The following is a 24910-nucleotide window of genomic DNA, read 5'->3' on the forward strand; positions in this document are numbered from 1 at the left end:
AATACATTAAAAAAAGAATGTGCATTTCCTATTTACTGAATTAATGCCAGGAAAGAGGGATATTTATTTACTGATTGAATCACTTTATTCTTCTAACATGCTACTTTATTTAAAGAAATTTTTCATTTAATTAAAAAATTTTTTGCAGTTACAGTTGACATGTAATATTAGTTTCAAGTGTAGTAACACACTACTTTAAAATGCCATCAGCAATGAATGAGAATACCAGCATTGGGTATTAACATTTTATAAATTTTTGCTAATTTACTAGGTAAAATTCATACCACATAATGGTCTGAATTTGCTTTTATTTGATTTCTTATAAGACTGAGATTTCTTCTTTCCTTCGGTGTATTTGTACTGTCTGTCTCTGTTTTCTCCATTTATGTATATGGGTCTTAATGTCTGTCTTGCTGATTTCTGAGTTTTTCATATATTATAGAAACCTCATTTTTATCTCAGTAGGATTTTGAACTTTGACAATTTTGTTTTAAACAATTCACATATGAATTGCATCATCCTTCTACAGAATGCATAACCTAGTGGAAAGACTGAAAAAAAAATCAGGGACACATCCTCACTTATACGACTTCTTCAATGAGATCACGACAGCAGCGCTTCGTGTGTCTACTCCTGTTCTCAGTGACCCATCACTGTCTACGCCTGATTCACTAACCATAGTATTATAATGGGCAACCCTGGCTTGCCCTCTGCCTTTTACACTGTGACTAAAAGCACAGGCTCTATAGTCAGATGGTCTGGTTTCAAACTCTGGGTCTCACTTATTAGCAGTGTAACTTTAGTGAGTTATTTAACCTATCTGAGCCCCAGTTTCCTCATCTACAAAATGAGAAACATAGTAGTTTCCACATCATAGGCCTTGGTAAGAATAAATAAGAAAATGTATGTAAAGTGCTTAACACAGTGCCAGCTACACAGCATATACTGAAATGTTAGGTATCATTATTTTAATAAACACCAGCTATAAAGATCTATGTCTTAATGCCCTACTATTAGGGAATTATGTTTACATCTAACCAAAATCTCCACTCCTATAATCTAAACCACTTCTTCTTGTTCTGGAGATGAAGACAGCTGTTCACCATTCTCAATATGTTATCCCATAATATTATTTAAGATACTGTCAGTACATCTGCTAATTTCATAAAACAAATTTGCATTGAAGAAACAAACAAAAGGTTTGGATAACTGAAAAATATTTTAACTATATACTGTAACTTAATGAACATTCCAAACAGTGTGGAACAATGTCAATTACCATTAATAAACAAATGTCTTCCTCTTTAATTAAATTCCAAATAGCTGATAATATATATATATATCCCAGTTATTTAAATAATATGTATCTATCAATATTAGTACAGCTGTGAGTAAACTATCATTTGAGAGTTTTTTCTTCTCTCTTGCATTGCTTTGTGTAAACAAAACAAAAAAAATACAACCCCTTTTTAAATATATTTCTACCACCTCTCTCTCCATTTTTCACTGCTTTACAATGACACAATAGTCATTTTTTTTAATTAAAAAAAATTTTTATTTACATAAAATTCAACACAGCACAGCTGCCCAAAACTTTCTGGGCAGCAGTGGGCAGAGCCAGAGAAAGAAAAAAGCCTAGATTTCAGCTCTAAGTTTCACCGAATACAAACAAGGGAGCATAATTATTCATATTTTAAATTATGAAAAATCACTCAACATTACCCTCTTAAAATGAAATTGGCCACAAAGACTTATTCTCTCCACTCAATAAGGCAAACAAAACCAATCAGAAATGCATGCACTTGAAAAATGCTCAAAAGGACATTCATTTAATTTGGCCATTCATTCTCTTTAAATGAGTCAGTTACCAAGTGTGAAACATGCTCTACACACAGGAAATGTAATCAAGAGCTGAATAAAATCAGTTCATGAAATGAACCCAAGAAATCCATTTTTTTGATATAACTTTATTTGGATGATAGTTTGCCAAATAGAGTTTCACATCTCTAATGCTAAAATTAGAGCATATAGAAATCCATCTTAGTAAATGTTAACTTCATATCTTAAACCCCCTAAAAAGGGTATTTATAGCACATCTACATAAAACGCTGGAGTTGAGGCAGTTCTCTGCAGCCTTGACAGACCTTTTGCAGGGCAACAACAAACCAAAGTCAAAATGACAACAGTAACTATTTACTGCCATTCTATATCACACAGGAATTTTTTCCTGATTTAATTGTGACAATTCTGAACCAACCACACACTCCACCATACTGTAAATACAGGCAGCAGACTGAATTCATTCTGGCTACTCCTGTGTTTCAATAGACCAGCTCTCTCTTAACACTCAATATTGACCTTTTGTAGAATTCACTCAGTAAGAGAGTACAGGATCAAAGAAACTAAGCTAGGATATTCTTAATACAACACCTTGACTTTTGTTTGCAACACACACAGAGGTTTAGAGAGATGAAAAAAAAGTATCAGTGTATTCCATTAGTTATAAAAATAACTTTACCCACATACCCTACTCCCTACTCTAACCAAGAGATTGCAACTCCAGGCTCAAGAAAGGTAAAATCACAAGGTATGGCATTTAAGGCAAAAGAGTTATGGGGCCATTTAAATCTTTCAAATTAAAATTAAGTCAGGTAAGATTAAAAGAAATCTGGAGAATGGATGCACAAATGATGTAAATGTACTTTACTTACTTAACATTACCAAATAGTACATTTGAAATGGTTAACATGGTAAATCTCATGCTATGTATATTTTGTCACAATTTTGTTTTTCTTAAAAAGTAAATCAAGGAAATGGCAATGAATAATACAAAATGAAATTAAAGAAAACAATTTACAATAACAAAAAGAACAAAATATTTAGGAATAAATTTAACAAAGGAAGTGCAAGACTTATACACTGAAAACCACAAAATATCATTTACAGAAGACCTAAGTAAATGGAAAGACTCTCATGTTTATGGACTGGAAGACTTAATATTAAGATGGTAATACTCACCAAAATGACCTACAAATTTAATGAAATCTCTATAAAAAAATCAGAGCTGGCTTTTTTGTAGAAATTTACAAGCTGATCCTAAAATTCACATAGAATGCAAGGAACCCAAAAGAGCCAAAACAATCTTGAAAAAGAATAAAGTTGGAAGACTCACATTTCCTAATTTCAAAACTTACTACAAAGCAACAATAAGCAAGATTGTGTGAAACACAGATTAATAGACTAGAATTTAGACTCCAAAAATAAACCCATACATTTATGGTCATTTGGTTTTCAATACGGCACCAAGACAATTCAATGGAAGAAGAATCATTTCAACAAATGATTCCAAGGCAACTATGCAAAAGAATGAAGTGGACCCCTACCTAACTCCATATATAAAAATTAACTCAAAATAAATCAATAATCTAAATACAAGAACTAAAATAAAAAGCTCTTAGAAGAAAACGGGTATAAATATTCATAACCTTGTACTAGGCAATAGTTTCTTAGATATGATATATAAAACACAAGCAACCAAAGAAAAAAGAAGTGGACTTCATCAAAAATAAAAAGACAACCAACAGAATGAAAGAAATTATTTGCAAACCATATATCCAATAAGGGTTTAGTATCCATAATATATTAAGAACTTTTTCAATTCAACAATAAAAAGACAACCAATTAAAAATGGGCAAAGGATTGAATAAACATTTCTCCAAAAAGATAAACAAATGGCCCACAAGCACATGAAAAGATGCTCAACATCATAAGCCATCAATAAAATGCAGTTAACTGCATTTTGGCAGTTCCTCAACAAGTTAAATACAGAATTATCATATGACCCAGCAATTCTACTCCTAGGTAGACACCTGTTATGGCCTTAACTGTGTCCCTCAAAATTCGTATGTTAAAACCCTAACCCCAAGTACCTCAAAATATAATTGTATTTGGAGATAGGTCCTTTAAAGGAGTGATTAAGTTAAAATGAGGTCCCTAGGATGAGCCCTAATGAATATGACTGGTGTCCTTGCAAGAAGAGGAAATATGCACACACTAAGACAGCAGGATGTGCACACACAGAGGAAAGATGATGTGAGGACACAGTAAGAAGGCTGCCATCTGCAAGCTAAGAAGAGAGGTCTTAGAAGAAATCAAACCTACCAACACCTTGATCTTGGACTTCTACCCTCTAAAACTATGAGAAAATAAGTTTCTGTTGTTTAACCCACCAGTCTATGGTATTCTGTAATGGCAGCTCTAGCAAATTAATACCCAAGAGACATGAAAACAAAACTGTACACAAATGTTCATAGCAGCATTATTCATAATAGCCAAAAAGTGAAAGCAACCCAAATGCCCATCAACTGATAAACAAAATTTGGTATATCCATACAATATAATATTATTCAGCCATAAAGAGGAATGAAATACTGATGCATACTACAACATGGATGAACCTTGAAAATATTATGGAAAGAAGCCAGACACTAAAGGCCGCATATTATATGATTCCATTTATATGAAATATCCAGAAGAGGCAGAAAGTAGATTAGTGGTGGCCAAGGGTTAGGGGAGGGGGAAAATGAAGAGACACTGCTTATTGGAAGTGTTTCTTTCAAAGGTGATGGAAATGTCCTGGAATAAGACAATGGTGATGACTGCATAGTCTTGTGAATACTACTAAAAATGTATGTAAAATATATCTCAATTTTTTAAAATGTGCCTAAAATACAGCAAGTGAAAAAAAAGACTATAAGTTATGAATCTACTTTTTAAAAATTTTAAAGGCATAAAAAAGGTCTAAAAGCCAAAATCCAAAATGCTTGGGGTGAAAACATTAAAGATCATGTTTCCTTCAAAATGAAAAAAAGTAAACCAGAGATCCTTGGAAAATGAACAAGTTCTTTGAGATGAAACACTATGATTTTTTCCAGTTCTTTTGTGTATAAGCCACAACTAGCTTGGAAAAAGCTTGTCTTTAATGAAATCACATTCATTATATAATTTAATTTCAAGAAACCATACTATTGGAAAGACAACACTACCATTTTCACTGAAGTGACGAAGTAGGGATTTTAGTGCTGCTGACAACTGATACCTATTGCATTAAAGAATTCATCTGTGGACATAGGATTTCGTTTGTTTCTCCAGCACCTATGCCTCCCTGTTTCCCATGGAGAACCCACTTCATGTGGTTGGTCAGGGGCAGGCCAGAGCACTCTATCTGTCAGGCCACAGTGATGATTCTGGAATGGGCACATGACCCCAGGCAAGCTAAGTGGAGGACTCCCTGGAGTTTTGCTGCTAGAGCACTCAGGAAAGACAGCTTCTTCCTCCTGGGCAGTTAAGTTGAGACTACGTAAGCTAAAGCTACTGCCCAGCAAAGTCCCTGGCAGTATGAAGGAAGCTGTCTGTAGAATAAAACCCACCCACAGAGAAAGACAGATGAGAAGTAGAGAGAGAAAGACAGACCCCTAACAACATCGTGTGAGGCCCAGGATCTTGACTGAACTAAAGCCTGCTATATCACAGACTCCAGTAATGTGATCCAATGCAGTTTCTTTGATATAAATGAATTTTTAGGAATCTAATGAAAGAAAGATTCCAGACTAATATGAATGCCTTATTTTGAATATATGAATAATCTGGAAACCAGTTATTGACTCATTTGAAAACCACTGTGGAACTAGGCAGGGGGATAGAGGCAGAAAAGGAAAGACAGGAGGATGACAAGAGAGAAATGGACTATATGAGGAAGGCTTATGTATAATTTCAAAAGCAAAGCTATATCCAGAGGCTAACTTATTTTGGAACCAGACTGACTGGGTTTGAATCCTGACTTGGCAACTTTTAAATTGTGACTTTGGTTGTTATTTAACTTCTTTGCACCTCAGTTTTTCCATCTGTAAAGTGAGGACAACAGCATCTATCGTATAGGGCTACTGTAAGGACCAAATGATTTAGAACAGGGCTTGACACATGACAAGCACTCAATAAATACCAGTTATTATTAATATTGTTACAATAAAGAATCCAAAAGTTAAACTTCTACCTTTAAAATAAACATTTATAATTACTTAACAACCTATTACTTTAGGAAAAAACATGGTAGTTAAAAAAAGAAATTAATATATCTATATACAAAGGGACATTACACAGCCATAAAACAAATGAAGTACTGTTATATGCTATGACGTGGATAAACCTTGAAAACATGCTAAGTGAAAGAATCAGGCACAAAAGGTCACACATTGTATGATCCTATTTATATAAAACACTCAGACAAATCCATGGAGACAGAAAGCAGATCAGTGGTTGTCAGGGGAATGGGTAAGGAGTTTTTTTTCAGTATTCTGGAATTAAATAGTGATGGTGGTTACAAGACATAGTGAATATACCAAAAACTGCAGAAATATATACTTTAAAATGGTAAATTTTAAGTAAATTCTCTCTCAATTTAGAAAAAGAAACTGAGTCTATCTTTAAAGACTCTGTGTTGTCAGTTATGGAATTCCATTTTGCCAAGATCACTCATGTCAAGCGGATATTCCTAAACTGTTAGTCCTATTAACAAGAAATGGATGGTTCAGAAACTGTGGGTTATTCCTGAGAAAAGTAGCTGCTTATTTTATTTATTTATCTATTTTTAATCCTCATTGGAGGGTGTTTTTTCCCATTGCTTTTCAGAGAGAATGGAAGGGGAGAGAGAAAGAAAGAAACATTGATGTGAAAGAGACACATCGACTGGTTGCCTCCCGCACGCACCCCAGCCAGGGCTGGGGACTGAGCCTACAACCGAGGTATGGGCCCTTGACCGGAATTGAACCTGGGACCCTTCAGTCTGGGCCAATGCTCTAACCACTGAGCCAAACTGGCTAGGGCAATAGCTGCTTATATTTAGATAACCCAAATGTGACTTGGAAACCTAAGTAAAAATAAATTATAAAAGCCATACTTTTTTGTGTGACTTTTTCACTTTAAATATCTGTGTGCCTTGTTTTTAGTGAGAAAAAGTATATGTAATTTCATAGATTTTCTCCAACAAATATTGGAATATTAGCCAAACAGACTCTAACATATTAAATAAAAAGAAACACAAAGCCTGATTCCTTCAATATATTCAAGATACTAAATCACAGTTTCTTATAGACTCACCACAAACTCCAGGAATTTAAATAATTACAGCAACTAGAAGAGTACTTCAAATTTACCGAATTTATATAGACTGTGCATAAACATATTTGCCATGTAGTGTTATAAATCAAAAGGCTGTATCATCTAAATTACTGCCAGAGGGGAGAGTCAAGGTGTGGTCCTCTTTCTGTCTCAAATCCGTCTGTCCCCACCTATTACTCTGAAGCTCTCCGTAGGCTAGTCCTCAGCCTTGGGGTCTGTCTGCTCCCCAGGTTGACGTCCTTCACTTAGGCTAGGTCCAGTGAAAGACAACAACATGCCCATCATCTGGTAAAAATATTAAATGTCTTATCCTACTTAAAACATGATGAAACAAACTCCTGGAGGAAACTCAGGGTGATCACTGAAAACAAGTATATGAGAGGAAACTTCACTCAATAGGAATTTATCTCTAAATTATAAGCCAAAGATAGCTAGGCACATTCATGGAGAAAATTTAGGAAGCACACTAGGGAAAAGAGAAATTCACTTTACCAGAGGAAAGGGGAGTGGGGGGAGGTAGGAGAGGGTAAAGTAGGGGAAAAGAAAGGAAAAAAAAGAGAAATTCACTGCCTCTGTTTGAAATATAGAAGATTACATATGGACTTTATATGACTAAAAAATGCCTTATAACCTATTACTTCTAAATGTTAACTAGGATTATTATAATGGGTAATAAACAATTAAAAAGAGGAAAACATTAAAAACAGGAGACAATGAATGAGAATAAATATTATACTTTATAAACCTACCGAAAGTCAATATCCAATAAAAGGCTTTTAAGGTTAGACTTCTTGTCACCTGATGCTTTCAACCTGATCAGCTCATGCAACCTAAAGCAATCGGTGAAAGCAGATTTAAGAAGAAGTTACAAGTAATATATAAACCAAAAAATTTTCAATGTTCTCTTAATATTTCTAATATTTTAATAAAACACTGAAGAGAATTTGGCAGATAAAACCAAAGTTTCAGTTTTGCAAATATTTTTAGAAAGGCAGAACTTCTCTGAGAGAAGTCTAAAATAATAAACAATTTAAGAATCAAATCAGAAAGAATCTCCTATCGTATATCAGAAATCGATAAAGATTTCTCTCAAATGGAATACAGACTGCAAACTTCTTTAGAGGGACTAAGCTTTATACTACTTTGTATACTCAAAGCTTTATGCTATATCCTGGAACTTGATAATTTCTTCTTACAGTTTAAATAGTGGTGCTAGGTAAAGTCTTTAAAAAATCACATAACATACCTTGGTGTTCCAACACACAGCACTCTCCTGAACCCAAGGGTTGAAAGTAAGTCTATCAAGAACTGACAGCTCCTATCGGCAAACAAATACTGAGCATTCGTCTTCTTGTTTTCCAGCGGAGAAAGGAGCTGACTGGGCCTTTTTAACTGGGCGACAGATATATCACCTAGGACCTGATGCTCACGATGTTTCTCCCAGTCGTCTGGCAAGAGCAGCTGCTGACATCTTTGACAAAACTTTCTCTGAGACAATGGCAACTCAACAAACTTCAAGTACCTTCAAGACACAACAGAACACAAAGGAATATATTTTAGGTTTGTTGTTTTAAAGACAATTTACTTTTGCTATTTTTAGTATGCAAAAAGTATTATTTCCTAAAGACTACTGCATAAAGAAGCAGAGGTAAGAAAAATCTGTGGACTGTTGGCTAGAATTTATGTCTGGCTGCACGCCTACAAAGTGGAAGAGAATCAGCAATTTCATGAGAATTGAGATGCTCCAATTCGGTCACTGAATGAAGATCAATACCCATTTAAAATGTGAACATAATATACTACTCAAACAACTTAGTAGTAATGGAGACCACTATCACGTTTAAATTTATTGACAAATCCATGTGCTCTAACTTCGAAGTGTTAAACAGTCTGGCTCAGTACGACAGTCATTTTAAAATGAGAAATTAAGATCATTCTTCAAGTTCTTATGGCATACTTAGCGAGAAAAATTACCTCCTAAAAGAACAAATGTTCCTACAAAGTTCCTCTATTCTTAGCAATACTGATGGAGGCAGTTCTGAGAAGCTCATCCCCCAAACAGCCAGTTGAAGTTCAAAGCCTTAAAAAATATTAGAATCCCATTTGAAAGATAGAATCCAATCTTTCAAGTCATCTTTATATCTGATTTCAAAGTCACCACCTTGGCCTTTTGTTTTCTTTTTTCTTCTTATTTGGGATGAGTAAAGAGAGAAAATCATCACGGTCAGTATGTTTTAAAAACTGCTGACTTTGTATATGCTATGCCAGCTATGAAATGAGAGGAAGAAAAACAAAAGACAAATAAATAAGCTTATCGAGGCTCATAGAGGGTCAGGAATGTCCAAATCTAAGCGTGTCAAATAGTGCACTAAAGGATTCTTCTAGTCTGAGAAGAGTCACACGGTTTCAATTGAACTAAACTCTGGAACTTCACTGGAAAAAATAACTTAATGTAGAATCAAAGTGGGTTTTAAAACATTTTATTTCTAAGCACAGTTTCATTTCAAAGCACCCAAGGCAGTAACAAATAGATATTCTGAATGGCTACAGCAAGAAATAAGCTTATCATGCCAATATTTAAATGTTTCTATTTCTGTGATAACTGTTCTTTTGACAGCTTTATCTATGACTGGAAAGAAAAAGGACAGCAATATTAGAAGAAACTTTTATAGTAATTCACAGAAAGAATGTTAGTAAAGAAAAGGGCCCCTAACACATGAAATGCAAGTGGAAAGAACCAGTACGTTGCAGCCACAGAAGCATTAAATTTACTGCTGTTACCTTTCATTATTAAATGTTGTGTCGAAGATGCCCACATCCAGCCATGATACAGTAACAGAGGCCAGATTTTCCATCCTGGCCCTCAAAAATTTTCTAAACAGACAAAATACATGAAGCCACAGTTTTAAGGTATTGGACAACTGACAGCCCAGTGAATGATAAGAGAAGGAAACAGATGAGTGAGTGGTACAGCTGTTATTATATGGTTATAATAATGCAAACACTAAATTTTGAACCTAACCAAATTCATGATATAACCATATAAGACTAAGGTGTAAAAAGTATGGGATGGGGGAGGTTGGAGGAGAGAGAGCAGAGAGAGGTGGGAAAGATAAACCCTCATCTTCCATATGAAAAAAAACAGACAATTCCCAAAACTGATAAATCAAGAAGTATAAGCCAAGCATGTTTGGTATTCTACAGATAGGAAGGTGAATTCTAAAAGGATTAGCCAGGAGAGCTGACTGTGCCTGCTTCTGGGGAGGGGGAAATGCATGGGTGGAGACAGGCGTATTGCTCTTTGTAAAACCTCACAGAACTATTTGATTCTATCACCACAAACAGGTCTCTTTACTGAAATTTAATTCACATACCACACAATCACTCTTTTAAAGTGTACAATTCAGTGGTTTTTAGGCACAACTGCCACAATATAACTGCAGAACATTTTTATCACCTCTAAAAGAAACCTGGTACCCATCAGCAGTCACCCCACAATTCCCGCCACCCCTGGCCTCTAAAAACCACTAATACTCTGTCTCTATAGATTTGCCTATTCTGGACAGCTCATATCAATGGAATCATATAATAGCCACATATAAGTTTTTATTTAAATTTTTTTATTAATAAAATTTTTATTTAAAAAATAAAAATTGCTAGATGAATTTCAGCAGCATAGGAGATGAGCGCTGGAAGAGATATTCAAAGGTGCATTAACCCTAAAAGGAAACAATCAAATAAAATCAGCCAGTGACTGAGAAAGAGACAGGAAGAAACATACTAGGTTCATCATTTCTCATTTTTAGATGAATGATAAAAAGTAAATGGGTTGAATACGCCACAGGAAGTCACAAAAGCAACCATAACAACAAAAACATGGAAGTGTACATTAAAACAAACAAAGCAAACGCAGACCATATACAATGAAAGAGAACCAAAAGAAGAAATAAAAACAGAAAGCATAAAATACAGCAACACTAAGACCAAGCCTATTTATTATATCCACTATGAAAATGGGCTAAATCCACCCATTAAAAGAAAGCCTGTCAGACTGGATCACAAAGCAAAAACCAACCACACTATTTCCTCACTTCCAAGAAACCTATTTTTTCACATTTTAGCATGTAGGACATTGACATAAGATTTATAATTGTTGTCAGCCAGACAGAGGCCAGGCATGGCAGGGAGTGTCCACCCACGTGCAAACTTGGTCCTGGCTCTTCACGCTGTCATCTCTTGGATGCAGTACTGAGCACTGCTGAAGCTACAGGTGGGTGTCACCACCATCAGCCTATGACTCAGTCCTGAAACAGTTTATAGGCAGCCAGGCACCAAAACTGAGCAACAGAGCAAACGTTTGATATGGTTGAAAGAAGGACAACAATCAAGGGCTTTATAGGGAAAAAAACAAGGAGGATCCCCAAGTGGATGAAGTTGCGTCAGGTTCTGTGATGCCAACTAAAGGTGGAAGCTGCAAAATCAGGAGAGAGAGGTGAAATAAAGTCCAAGGCAACGAGGGGCCAGTGTGACAGTTCACTCACTATATAGGACTACCTTAAGGCACTTAAGGCACTAAGTTCAATTATGTTTAAAAGAAGACCACTGTTGCCCTAGCCAGTTTTGCTCAATGGTTAGAGCCCCAGCCCACAAACTAAAGGGTCCTGGGTTTGATTCTGGCCAAAGGCACATACCTCGGTTGCAGGCTCGATCTCTGGCCCTGGTCAGGGAGCGTGCGGGAAGCAACCAATCGATGTGTCTCTCTCACACTGATGTCTCTCTCTCTCTCTCTCCTCTCCACTCTCTCTGAAAAGCAATGGAAAAAATATCCTCGGGTGATAATAAATTTAAAATTTATTAAATTTTAAATTTAATAAATGAGGGTGAAAAGAAATTTTAAAATAAAATAATAAATAATAAATAGAAGAACACTGTTAAATATCCTCCATTTATATATCTTTGTGCCTTGTCAGAGTTGTCCTTCAGAAAGCTTTATTGCTTATCAACCAATAAGATAAAAGATAAACTGAGATACTGTGCATATTTCTCTCTATTCCAAATCACATCATAATCATTCAACCATACTGCTTTAAATTTAACATTCAGACAGGAGGTTTTTTTACTTTTATTTTTTTGTTATTAGACCATATTTTTTAATTTTACTTTTCAATTACAGCTTACATTCAATATTATTTTACTAAGTGTTTCCCCTAATATTTCCAGTACTCACCCAGCACCACACATAATTATTACAATATTACTGACTATACTTCCTATGCTATACTACACATCCCCATGACTACTTGGTAACTACCAATCTATACTTCTTAATCCCTTCACCTTTTTCATCCAATGGCCCAACACCCCTCCCCTCTGGAAACCATCAGACACAAGATTTTTTTTTTAAGTTTGGTAGCAAGAACATGAAACCATGAAGAGTTAAGGATTACTCAGTGCTCTCTCCTTATTTGTACTTACTACATATACCCCAGGGGGAAAAGAAATTCATTCTGCCACATGGCTCAGCATGATTCACAAATTGCAGGCTAGCGTTTTGAAATGTCATTTTTATTGATCTCCATTTGATGTTCCATTTGCCTTTCCTGGAGTAGACAAATTATGTTTATGGCATTTCCCTAATAGCAGACCTTGAAAATCTGAGTTTAAATGAGCTCTGAAAAAAAATAACAAAATAAAATATCAACTAGATAAAACTATCTGAATGCAAATAAATTAATGCTGATTCTAGCATAAAATGTATCTTCCCTAAGACTTCACAGGTCACGATAAAGGTGCCAACGTACTACATAATAGAATAACACATTTCAGCACATTAACAGGAAGCTAGAAACTATAAGGAAAGTCAAATCTCAGGCACAAAATGTAAATCTGTCAACTGAGCACATGAAATATAAAGGATGGTTCAGAGTGAGATTAGGAAAATGAATATCAAGTCCTAGTCTGTAAAACCTAGAAGTCTGTACAGCACTGCCAGTTCTGTAATCAAAATCAAGTAACAAGGTCAGTTTATCTTGCTAGCTACCATCACTCCTTTCTAACAATTTCAAAAATCAGTCAATGGAAAGCTACTGTTACTATAACAGGTGAAGTTTGCTTTATAGAATAGGTATAATGTTTAAATGTACTTTACTACTTTCAAATACAGTAGCTATTTAATAAGATAACATGACTTGCATAAAGTTTTATTAGAAAGCAACTACAATCTCAAGCAATGGTTCATCATCCTTAGGTCCATTTACACACAAGAATGCACTGCTAGCCCGGCCAGCGTGGCTCAGTGGTTGAGAGTCAACCTATGAACCAGGAGGTCACGGTTCAATTCCCAGTCAGGGCACATGCCTGGGATGCGGGCTTGATCCCCAGTAGGTTATGTGCAGGAGGCAGCCGATCAATGACTCTCTCATCATTGGTATTTCTCTCTCTCTCCCTCTCCCTTCCTCTCTCTGAAATCCATAAAAAGACATGTTTTTAAAAAAAGAATGAACTGCTAGTCTTAAGTTGAAGACACACTAACAGAATGGGTAGTTAATAACAGAGAATAGATAATTTAGTAAGCCTTTGATTTTAAAAGCGAAAATTTAAGTTGTTAGAGGAATGACTGATTTTGAACCTTTTACTTGATAGAAAGCATGTAAGAAATCATAAGGGCAAATTACAAAGCGATGCAGTGAAATCAAAGACATTATATTTCAAAAAGCTTACACTTCTACTCATCTTCCAAAACCTCTTCAAACTCCAGGTCCTTCAACTATGTTGATCGCTAAGGCACAAGTAAGCTGCAGCACTCTGACTATAGGGCACTAGTCTTTCCTCTGAGTAGCGTCGGCACTCTTCTACACACCGTGTAATTTCTGAATACATCTCGACTTCACTGCTAGCACATTAAGTTCTTTTTCAGCCCTCAACAAAGAATGAACAAATGGTTGAATGGATAGATGGTTGGATGGTGGGTTGGGCAACAAAATCCAAGGTTATGGGTCACAGATGATTTAAGATGTTGAAAATTATTTTAAGACATGCTCTCAAGAATCAGCACTAGATAACTGATGAAATCGTCTTACTGAACCTATACATTCTTTTTCTCTTTTAAATAATTCCGAGTCCATGAGGTCAATAACCTCTATAAGCAGGAAAAACAACCTTGTAAAATTCTTAAATACTTCATATTCTGGCCAGTGTTTTTATATTCTAACAAGCATGAAATATAAATTTCAAAAATTCTTTATTATCAAAAAACCGTACTCCGGCAGTATCAAGACAAGAACAGTGTTTCAGCTGCAGACTAAAGTTTTATTATGCAGGGATTATGCAGGGAAACAAGAGCACCTAGATTTTCTTATAGAGCTTAACTGAATCATCAATGTCTTTATGTAATAACAAGAACAACATGCTTATCAGACAAAAGTAAGTGATAAGGCAAAGTACAAAACTACGTACACATTATGACTACAACCTTGTAAAACAAACCTTGGCAGAGGAAAAACAGCAGGCCCGGAGGAAATGTAACAAATGGACCAAGGTGAGGGATGCAAAGGGAGAAAGCATGGGCGATGTTTTCCTACTTTCCACATCTCATTCTATCTCATTGTGATAATCTCGTTATGATATATCTCTATATAACTCCTCATGTTTTATCTCCTGATGTCTCCTTAAATTGAATCACTACACATCATATATTAATTACTATCTGCTTTTATATTTAAAAATACAGTCACTTTCCCGGCCAGGTGTGGCTCATCGGCTGAGCGTCGACCTAGGATCCAGGCAATCAGGGTTCGATTCCCGGTCAGGGCACATGCCTGGGTTGCGGGCTCGATCCCCAGTCGGGGGCGTGCAGGAGGCAGCCGATCAATGACTCATCATTGATGTTTCTATCTCTCTCTCTCCCCCTCCTTTCCTCTCTCTGAAATCAATAAAGATATATTTAAAAAAAATAAAAATAAAAAATAAATAAAAATACAGTCACTCTAGTAGTATGAATCTGATGAAGTTACTTAACTTCTCCAAACCTCGATTTTCTCATCTAAGTAAACCAACTCAGCAGGATTAAAAAATATCTCATGTAAAACATTTAGTTTAGTGCCTAGCTCACAGTAGTGCTCAATTTATATTACTTCCCCTTTCAACATTTTTTGTTATCGACTGAATTCCTATAAATTAAGTAGACATCACTGATTAATTACTCTGGTTAAGAGGAATCCATTTATCTTAAGAAAAGCCTCCTCCTTCAAAGGACTTTAAAATCTACTAAGCAGCTTAGGAAGACATTTTTAATAGATCCCAGTAATCCTTTCCACTTAACCTGGATAAGACCTCAGAATCCTTCAAAACACAGCAGCCCAGGTAGCCACAAGGAGTAGCCATGAGAGTGAAAACCTATTAGTCAACAGCAACCCAGAACAAGGGATTCATAAGGAGTTTCTCCCAGCACAGAGGCCTATGACACAGGAGAGGAATGAATTCTTTTCACAGGTTTGCTAAAGAATTAAATCTATGACACAATTCCAGTTCACCCAATAAAACATTTTAGCAGTGGAGATATTTAAAAACAGGTGTTTATTGCTTTTTAAAAAAATTAGTTCGTTTAGTATTTTAAAAAAGAAACATTACAGGAAATCTTCATGGCTTTGGATTTAGCAATGAATTCAAAAGCACAAGCAACAAAAGGAAAATGTGATAAATTGGACTTTATCAAAGTTATAAACTCTGTATCAAAGGACATCATCAAGAAAATGAAAAGATAATCTAAAGAATAGAAGAAAATATTCACAAATCATCTGATAAGAATGAGCATATAAATGTATAAAGAACATATAAAGAGCCTGGCCGGGTGTGGCTCAGTGGTTAAGCATTGACCTAGGATCCAGGCGATCGGGGTTCGATTCCCGGTCAGGGCACATGCCCAGGTTGTGGGCTTGATCAATGACTCTCTCATCATTGATGTTTCTCTCTCTCTGCCCCCCTCTCCTTTCCTCTCTCTGAAATCAATAAAGATATATTTAAAAAAAGAACATATAAAGAACTCCTGTGACTCAACAACAAAAAGAAAACTGTATTAAAAATTGACAGAAGAATTGAATAGACATTTCTCCAAAGCATATAAGCAAATAGCCAAAAAAAAAAAAACACATGGAAAGATGATCAACATTATGAGTATCAGGAGATAAAAAATTAAAACCAAAATGACAAACCACTTCACAATTGCTGGGATGACTATAATTAAAAAAAAAAAGAAAATAAGTGTCAACAAGGATGTGGAGAAATTGGAACCCTCATACACTGCTAGTGGGAATGTAAAATGGTGCAACCACTGTGGAAAGCAGTTTGGTGGTTTCTCCAAAAACTAAAATTGTATTACCACATGATCTAGTAATTCCACTCCTAGGTATATATGAAAAGAACTGAAAACAGGCACTCAAACAGATATTTATACACCAATGTGTATTGTGGCACTATTAAAACAGCCAAACTGTGGGAACAACCCAGGTGTCCACTGACGGGTGAATGAACAAAGCGTCGTATACATACGACAGCACAGTACGCAGCTGTAAAAAGGATGAGATCCTAACACATGTTACAATGTGGAGAAGCCTTGAAAATACTACTACGCTAGGTGCAATAAGCCAGACATAAAAGGACAAATATTGATGATTTCACTCATCTGAGGTACTTACAATAGTCAAATTCATGGAGACAAATGGTAGATCAGAGGTTACCAGGGACTGGAGGGAGGTGGAATGGGAGTTATTGCTTAATGGTGTCAGTTTCTGTTTGGAGTGATGAAAAATTTTTGGAAATAATGGTGATGGTTGCACAACACTGTGAATGTAATTAATACTAGTGAATTGGCAGATTTTGTTATATATATATATTTACCACAATAAAAATAAGTTAATTAATTAAACTTAAAGGCACAGGTAAAAAAAACAAAAAACAGACAGGATAAGTAAAAATGACACCACATAAGTACCTTTGCACACACTGCATTCTGGATAGAGGAGGCTGACATCTTCGGTTATGAGCTTCTCGGGCAGCAAGTCTAGCTCCTGACAACTGAGAGCACAAAATCCACTTAGTGTACTTGTTACCATGCTAGAGAAACTGGTATCACATCCTGACATCAAGAAGCCAGAAATTCAAGCAGCTCAAAATTGTAAACAAATATTCATTTCAGGAGGGAAAAAAATAAAACATTAAACTGGAAAAATTCTAGAGTAGTTTGAAGCAGTACCCAAAAGCAGTGAGATCAACGCACATGTGGTGATCTTAACAGGTCTGCAGAAGACTGTTTTCTAAGAAACCTAACAAAGCTGAAAATATTCTAGTTAAAACCTTCAGAAACTTTAACTGGAGCTGAGCCCAAGAGGATACTCAGCTCAGAACTATTTCAGTAAGTGCCTTCATCAGTCATCCAGTAGCTGTATAAAGGATGTTCAATGCAAATGTTCAAAATAAGTGTTTTTCTAAAACACTTTCTGGAATGATCATGACCTAGACTCATTAGGGAGAAATCTACACTTGCAAACCCAGTACTAACGCCTCAGAAGGTCTTAATGGGAACTAAGTCTTTGAGACAGTAGTTTAAGACATCAATGATCAAAGTAAGTTCAGAGTAAGTACGAAACTCCATTATCTCTAAGAAAAAAACATGGCATCTTCAGCTCTTAAAAGATTTATTTCATACATTCTCCAAAATGTCACATACATCAAAAATAGATACATATATCCAAAAAGTTAATATACCTTTTCATTTTCCCATTGAAAAAAATTACAATCTTTTCTATCTCTACAGGCCGAGCAGGCATAAAACCTCCGTGTTTCTTCTTTCCCTTGGTTCACCTTTACAAACAAAAGAGTGGGTCCTAGGTTCAGAACAGGAAAAACACACGTCAAACAAGAGTCCTCTACATCAAGTTCCCAGTTTTCACCACCCTTAAATAAAACTTTTTAATTTTATGCACGACTTATCATAATTAAACCCACTACTTTAGTAATTTACTTAAGACATCAATTTTGAAAACCGGTCTCTCCAGCAATAAAGCGCTCTTGTTAGCGGAGCCGCAGCTACGTGGCGAATGGCCTGGGTCCTGGGAACCGCGCGCTCCGCCGCCTCCGTCCACTCGGCCGAAACCTGAGCCTTTGGAACTGGACACACCCCCCGTCCGCCACAATTCCTTCCGCCGTTCCCCCTAACTAACCCTTTTTTACTGAAAAGACAGCAAACCAACCAATGACATCTCCAAGTACTTGGCAATGGGAATTGCTCGGTAACACGCATCCCCTTTGCCTAGCCTCTGCCTCTTTCGTTAAAAAGGAAAAAGAAAAAAAAAAAAGATGTAACAGCCTTGGGGCCAAAACCACAACAGCGGGGACTTTTTATGACGGTTTCTTAGTTAAGTTGAAAACCACAACTTCCCGAGGAAGGGGCGTTTTCTAGGTATCACCCAAGGTGGGGCAGAGAGGCTGGTAAAAGTCGGGGAGCACTAAAAGCCCATGGAGACTCAGGTTAACCCTCGCGCCTAGGCGCCCGGCAGCCAGGCTGAGCCCAAACACGACCCACCGTGAGGGCACAGCGGGGCGGGCGGGGCGGGATCGGAGGAAAGCACCAGCTCCACTCCCGAGCTCCCCCGGCTGCTCGGGCTCCCCTCAGCCTCCACGGCTCCCGGCCCGTCCCACAGGGTCGCCATCTTCCCGCCGCGGTCCCGACAGCCTCAGTCCGACCAATAAGGAGGCTGAGAAAGAGCGCCGCCACCACCCGCAGATACTCACAGCGCCCCCGCGCGCCTAGGAGGAGCTGCGGCCACTGAAACGCAGGCGCCGCCGGCCCAGGGCTGCCCCTAAGCAGTCCTTGGCACAGTGGGGCACGACTCGTTGGACCTGTGCAATGAACTCACCTATTTATTGCCTCCCCCTCCGCACCTGTAAGTACTCTCATCTCATAAGAATACAGGCAGGAGATGAGGTGAGTCTTTGGAGCAAAGATTTCGTTGGGTTTAAGTCCAAAAGGCAGCATCACCACCAGCAGCAGTTGACAACAGACATAGCTGAAGCCTCTGCGCTTGGTGAAACCACCTCTTTTCAAAGTTGGAGGCACAGTGTCATCTTCTACCTTCTGGACAATGTTTATAGTTACATGTTATAGTCACATATCCATTGACATTTATATACTGTAAAGAAATAAAACTGTCCCTATTTGCATCTGACATGATTGTCTACATAGAAAATCCCAAGGAATCTACAAAGAGAACACTAGTTTAAACTGAGTTCAGCAAGGTTGCAGGATACCAGATAAACATACAAAACTCTACTGTACTTCTATATACTAGCAAAGATCACGGGAACACAAAAATTAAAAATAGAATACCACTTACCACCACTCAAATAAATGAAATACTTAGGTTTTACGTACATCTGACAAAACACGTACACAGGACCTGTGTGCTGAAAACTACAAAATGTTGATGAAAAAAATCAAAGAAGATCTAAATAAATGTAAAGACATACTGTGTTTGTGGATCAGAAGACTCAATGTAGTAAACATGTCCGTTCTCACTAAGTTTAGAGGAGATACAGGTTTAGCTCCATTTCTATCAAAATCTCAGTCAGATTTTTGTAGCTATAGACCATATTATTCTGAAATTTATATGAAAAGGCAAGGGATCTAGAATGACTAAAACAATTTTGAAAAATAATAATAAAGTGGGAGGAATCAATCTATCCAAATTCAGGACTTACATAGCTGCAGCAAACACACACGTATGGTTGTAGATGAAATAAATAGATCTCCTTAAAGTAAAGAATCAATAGTACTTGGACATATTCAAACTCACATTTACTACTATGGTATATCAATTCAGAAATATTGCTCTTTCCCAAGCACACTTTATGCAATGATTTCACTCAAATCCTTCACCTGCACCTGTCGCACCTGGTCTTTGGCATAACAATTCCCCTTTTCAAGTCATCCAGCACAAGTTATTGGCATGTCTCCATCTTTAGAATAGGAAATATTCTGGACCCATGTTTAATGATACAAGTTTAGCCCATGTAGCTTAAGAGGTACAAAGAACCATAAGGACTAGTTTGGGTTTGGGCAGATGACTTGGGGAAAAGCTGGAATGTCTAAAAAAACAGCTGTAATAGATTTTGTCATCTCAGTGGCATCCATAATACTGATTTATCATGTGCCTGAGGGGTTCAGTTCTTCAGTCTTTTCTGGGCTAGGTCTTGCATCTAGTGGTGGGCTAGTCCAGGTTCACCTTGGCTGGGATAACTCAGTTCTGCTCCTTGTATCTCTCATCCTCCTTGCAATGGACTCAATGTTTGGGTCCCCCTCAAATTCACATGTTGAAATCCTTAACCCCCAAAGATGACAGTATTAGTAAGTAGAGCCTTTGAGAGGTGCTTAGGTCATGAGGGTAGAGGCTTTATGAATAGGATTAGTGCCCTTATAAGAGTCCCCAGAAAGCTCCCTACTCCCTTCTGCCATGTGGGGGTACAAGGAAGTCTATGACCCAGAGAGAGCCCTCACCCAATCTTGCTGGCACTCTGATCTTGGACTTCCAGCCTCCAGAACTGTGAGCAATAAATTTCTGTGATGTTTAAGTTCCCCAGTCTGTGGTGTTTTGTTATAGCAGCCCTAATGAACTAAGACACTCCTCCTGGGGGTCAGCCTGGGCATGTCTTTCTCATAGAGATGGCAGAAGCAGAGGAGAGCTAGGAGACACAGTCAAACTTCTGGAGGCCTAAGTTTGGAGCTGCCACTATCATTTCTACCTCCTTCTTTTGGCTTCCAAGCACTGCAAAGATACATAGCAGAGGGAATGGGTCAGAAAGGGGTGAAGAATTAGAACCAATGACACAATCTATCACAGAAGCATTCTTCACTGGGATGACCAAGTGGCTGGTGGCAGTGTTTCCAAAAACTTCAGAAGCCCTTGCCTTAGCAAGAAGTCACTAAGAAGGAAACAGAACTAGAAGACAGGAATGTGTGATACCATGTGAACACCTAGATCCAGCCATGCCTCCTGTTTTCAGTTATGAGTCATGAATTCCTTTATCTCCTTAAGCCAGTTTGAGATGGGGTTAGTTCTATTGTTATTGGTGGGGAGCTCTCCTCATCCTCACCAGCTGCTGGTGGGAGTGGGCTTCTTACAACAGCATGAGAAAAAGAATTTTCTGAGACTCCCGTGGAAGAATAAGTGATTTTTATTTAAGTAGAATTAAATCCCTGAGTTTCCAAGGTCCACTTTTCCTTTGTCCCGTCACAGAAGTGTAGCTGGGGCTTCAGCAGAGCTAGGATTAAAGACATTGCCCTGAGTTTCCTTTCCGTGTCTGCGCAGTCTAATCCAGCATCAGGCTAGCTTGTGTTTCCTGATGCAGTCCATCAGTACATTGTGTGAGGGGTCCATGGGACCACATAACTATGGAGGAAACGTGGGTGAATGCAAAAGAGCCACAAAAGCTCAGAGCCAAGAGCACCAAGAGAGTGAGCTTCCTTCTCTATGGGATTACCTATTCCCAAATTTCTGTGGGCTTGCATTGGCCCTGTCCCCTCTAGCCAGTTCATGGTTCCCCAGGCTAGATTGAGAGGCAAGTACCTTCCCTACATCACCCCAACTTTACTGCCCATCTCCCCCTTTGTCCAATCCTTTCCCCCAGTGTTTTTCAGGGAATGGACCGGTGGTTCTCCAGGGAGTGCAAAGTTGCAATTTCCTGGTGAAGCTGCCCAAATTACCATACATATAATGTCCGGCCTTCCTTTTCTTCCTTCCCTGTTATTAATAACTAGCTAATTACAACAGTATCACTATCAGTCACAACCAAGAATGGCAACTAACGTTCTACGGCTGCAGCCACAATATTAGATGCATGAATGTCTATTAATATGTCACAAAGCTCTTTCCCAGCAAGACCAGCTAACCCTTCTCTTCACTCTCCCTGCCACAATGCCTGTCAATCATCCTGCTACCCTTCCCTCCATCGTTTTCCCCACGAAGCCATCTCGGGCTTTCCTGCTGAGGCCATTTAAATTACACTAACAAAAGACAGATTAACAGAGAAAAACGGAAGTTAATTAACTGCCCATCAAGCACACATATGGAGCACTTAGAGGTGAGTAACCCAAAGGGTGATTAGAACTTGGGCTTATATAGCATCTTAACAAAAATAAATAAAATTTTAGAGACATGATACGACAAAGAGGAGGACTTTGAGCGTCTAGGCCTGGCAAATTGTGGCAAGGCAAATACATGGGGAAACTAATGGTAGATAAAGGTTAGTGGTAGCAAACGTTGTTGGGTAGATGCCTCTGGTGCTCTCTCTGGATGGTTGAGGGTCTAGAATGATCACTGATTAACTTCTCTCCTTACAGGTAGAGAGGGGAGGGGGCAGGCATCTTTACAAATCATGTCCTGCTTTTAGGCAAACAGGAGAAGGCAGAGAGCTTTTCTCGTATGTGCTTCTTTTTAATTGCCTTCAACTTGAAATAATCCTTATGCCAAAGTGGCTGTTTGAGAGTGGCTTATTCCGTTACCCCTCCTCCATCTCTTCATTCAGAGTCAAAAGCTTTTCTACTGCATTCCATATACGCCAAGTTCCGCGTCAGGGACAACTTGACCTCTCTGAGCCACACTCTTTCAAAACGTAAAGGTAATAATTCCCCTCAAAAAATATTACGGTGGATGCTGTCCAGTAGATGAGCAGCATTTTAGCTGGATTCAGAGGACTCTGCCTTTCCAACGCCTCACTGATAGTACTGATAGCAAGTGGAGCTAGAAGTCACATTGCTTAGAAACTTCCAGGGCAGCGGCGACCTTGGTTTAAACCAGTACACACTTGGTTTAAATGTAGTTCCCGATTACCTTCAAGTATGTACTGCAATTTACGACAAACACTTGAAGGGTAGGATAGCTTTCTGGATTGTTCCCAAAGTCACACTGAGATAAAAGGCAGTTTTATTCACCTCGGCAGGAGGTCAGGCCTAGGTGTCACTGAATCTGGTTAAGCCAGTTCCCGCACCAGGGACCAGCCCAGAGATGTTTGTACAACTCGGGAAGGGGAGGCTCTCTGATTTTTCTCTGGTTTCAGCAGGCCTCGATGGTGTCCAAGGCCTGAAGCTGCCAGGCAGAAATAGTGTAACCAGAGCTGAGAAGCGGCCAGGCTGCCTGGAGTCAAAGGAAAAATAAACACATCTCTTTGCTTACAGAGCACATTGGCTGCTTTTGCTTTTTTAAAATATCACATGCTTTCCATTTCCTGGTCTAAAAAAACCCACCGGACAGAGGGAGGCACAGTCACCGGCTGCCAGGTTAGCATTTCACAAGCTGGACCCTGGTGTCAGGATTTGGAACAAAAAAAACTTTTGAAATGTTGCTTAGTTTCCCAGGGAGTCTCTTACTATCACCTGGGGACCTAAGGTGCCTTTTCCTCTCAACTACAAATCAACCCGTGTCACAAGACAGAATGCTTTAAAATGGCCTTTTGATTCCAAATCTGTCACCACGCTCCAGGAAAGACGATATCAAATCTAGAAATTTGCGTGTACACGGGCCCCCTTTCCGCAATAATCCAAACCCAGAAACACGGATGCATGCCTTATTTCACCATTTAACCCGAAACTCCAAGCGTGCCATTAACACACACAGACAGCTTCTCGGGTGGAAATCGAATCTAGGAGTAACAGAATTTGCACTGCACTCTTCACAAAATATACCTTGTTCGGTCCTCGTTACAAATCTCGTTACCATCAGCTCGTGTATTTTACACGTAGACCGCAAGATCTGACCAAGGACACGGAGCTAATACGGGCAGAACCAGGACTTACATGCAGGTCTATTCCATTTATTGAAGATAGCAATATCAGAACATAAGGATGTTTACAGTATTCTGAATTGACAAAAGTTAAATCTATTGCATTACTTGGTGGTAGAATAAAAACTTTAAAGCTTACGGATTTATTTTTCTCAAAGAACTCTTTACACGAATTCTGGAGCAGGTAAAAACTGACTAAAATGATGCTGATTAATTATGCCATTTGCTGGGGCGATGGGCACACGATGCAGTGTGCAGATGACGTTTTATTGAGTTGTACACTTGAAACCTGTGTGGTTTGGTGAACCCAATAAATTCAATGAAAAAATAATGCAATTTGCTTAGATAAATGCATTTTTGTTATATACATAAACTATGTGATCCATGGGCCAAGAGGCTGAATGAGTCATACCCTCCACAATCCAAGAGAAATCTAGACATTGAAAATACGCTTCTATAAAAAGAAAAATGTTGAGAGCTCAAGTCAAAGGCAGTCAAGCATTTAGTTTACAAAGCATTTGCTTTCCCTCTCTTGTATGCAAGGAATTTACAATCTAAGAGGCAAATAGAAATGTGCCAGTGTAGGACACATAATCAAAGATTAGGAAGGACATTAGTCCTTAAAAAACATTTGATTTTAGATCTATTACCATTTTCAGGTTTTCCTTCTCCCTTTGAACAGCATTTGAAGAGTAAATCCAAGAGCTGAAATTGCATCCTACTGATTTTTGTATTCCTACTACCTTTTGGAGAATCTGGCATACAGTGAGTACCTAATAAGCGTGTTGAATTCAATGAGAGATTTATATCGATCACACCAACTGTGATCCATTCAGGAGTTGGGATTTTATAAAGGAAATGAAAAATAGCTAAAGCAAATTCATGTATCTGCCACAACTGAGAA

At 38.0% G+C, this 24910-nt stretch overlaps 1 protein-coding gene across 1 annotated transcript in view; it reads right to left on the reverse strand.

Annotated features, from left to right (window-relative positions):
• Window positions 1-18881, reverse strand: part of ZCCHC4 (zinc finger CCHC-type containing 4) — a 41815-nt gene extending 22934 nt beyond the window's left edge. Inside the window, 5 exon segments of the mRNA XM_016218249.2 lie at window positions 7926-8006; window positions 8423-8698; window positions 17165-17247; window positions 17938-18056; window positions 18755-18881. Coding sequence (XP_016073735.2) covers window positions 7926-8006; window positions 8423-8698; window positions 17165-17247; window positions 17938-18056; window positions 18755-18881 — 686 coding nt within the window.
• Window positions 18882-24910: the final 6029 nt, after the last annotated feature.

Source organism: Miniopterus natalensis, chromosome 1, assembly GCF_054644295.1.
Source record: "Miniopterus natalensis isolate mMinNat1 chromosome 1, mMinNat1.hap1, whole genome shotgun sequence".
NCBI lineage: Eukaryota > Metazoa > Chordata > Mammalia > Chiroptera > Miniopteridae > Miniopterus > Miniopterus natalensis.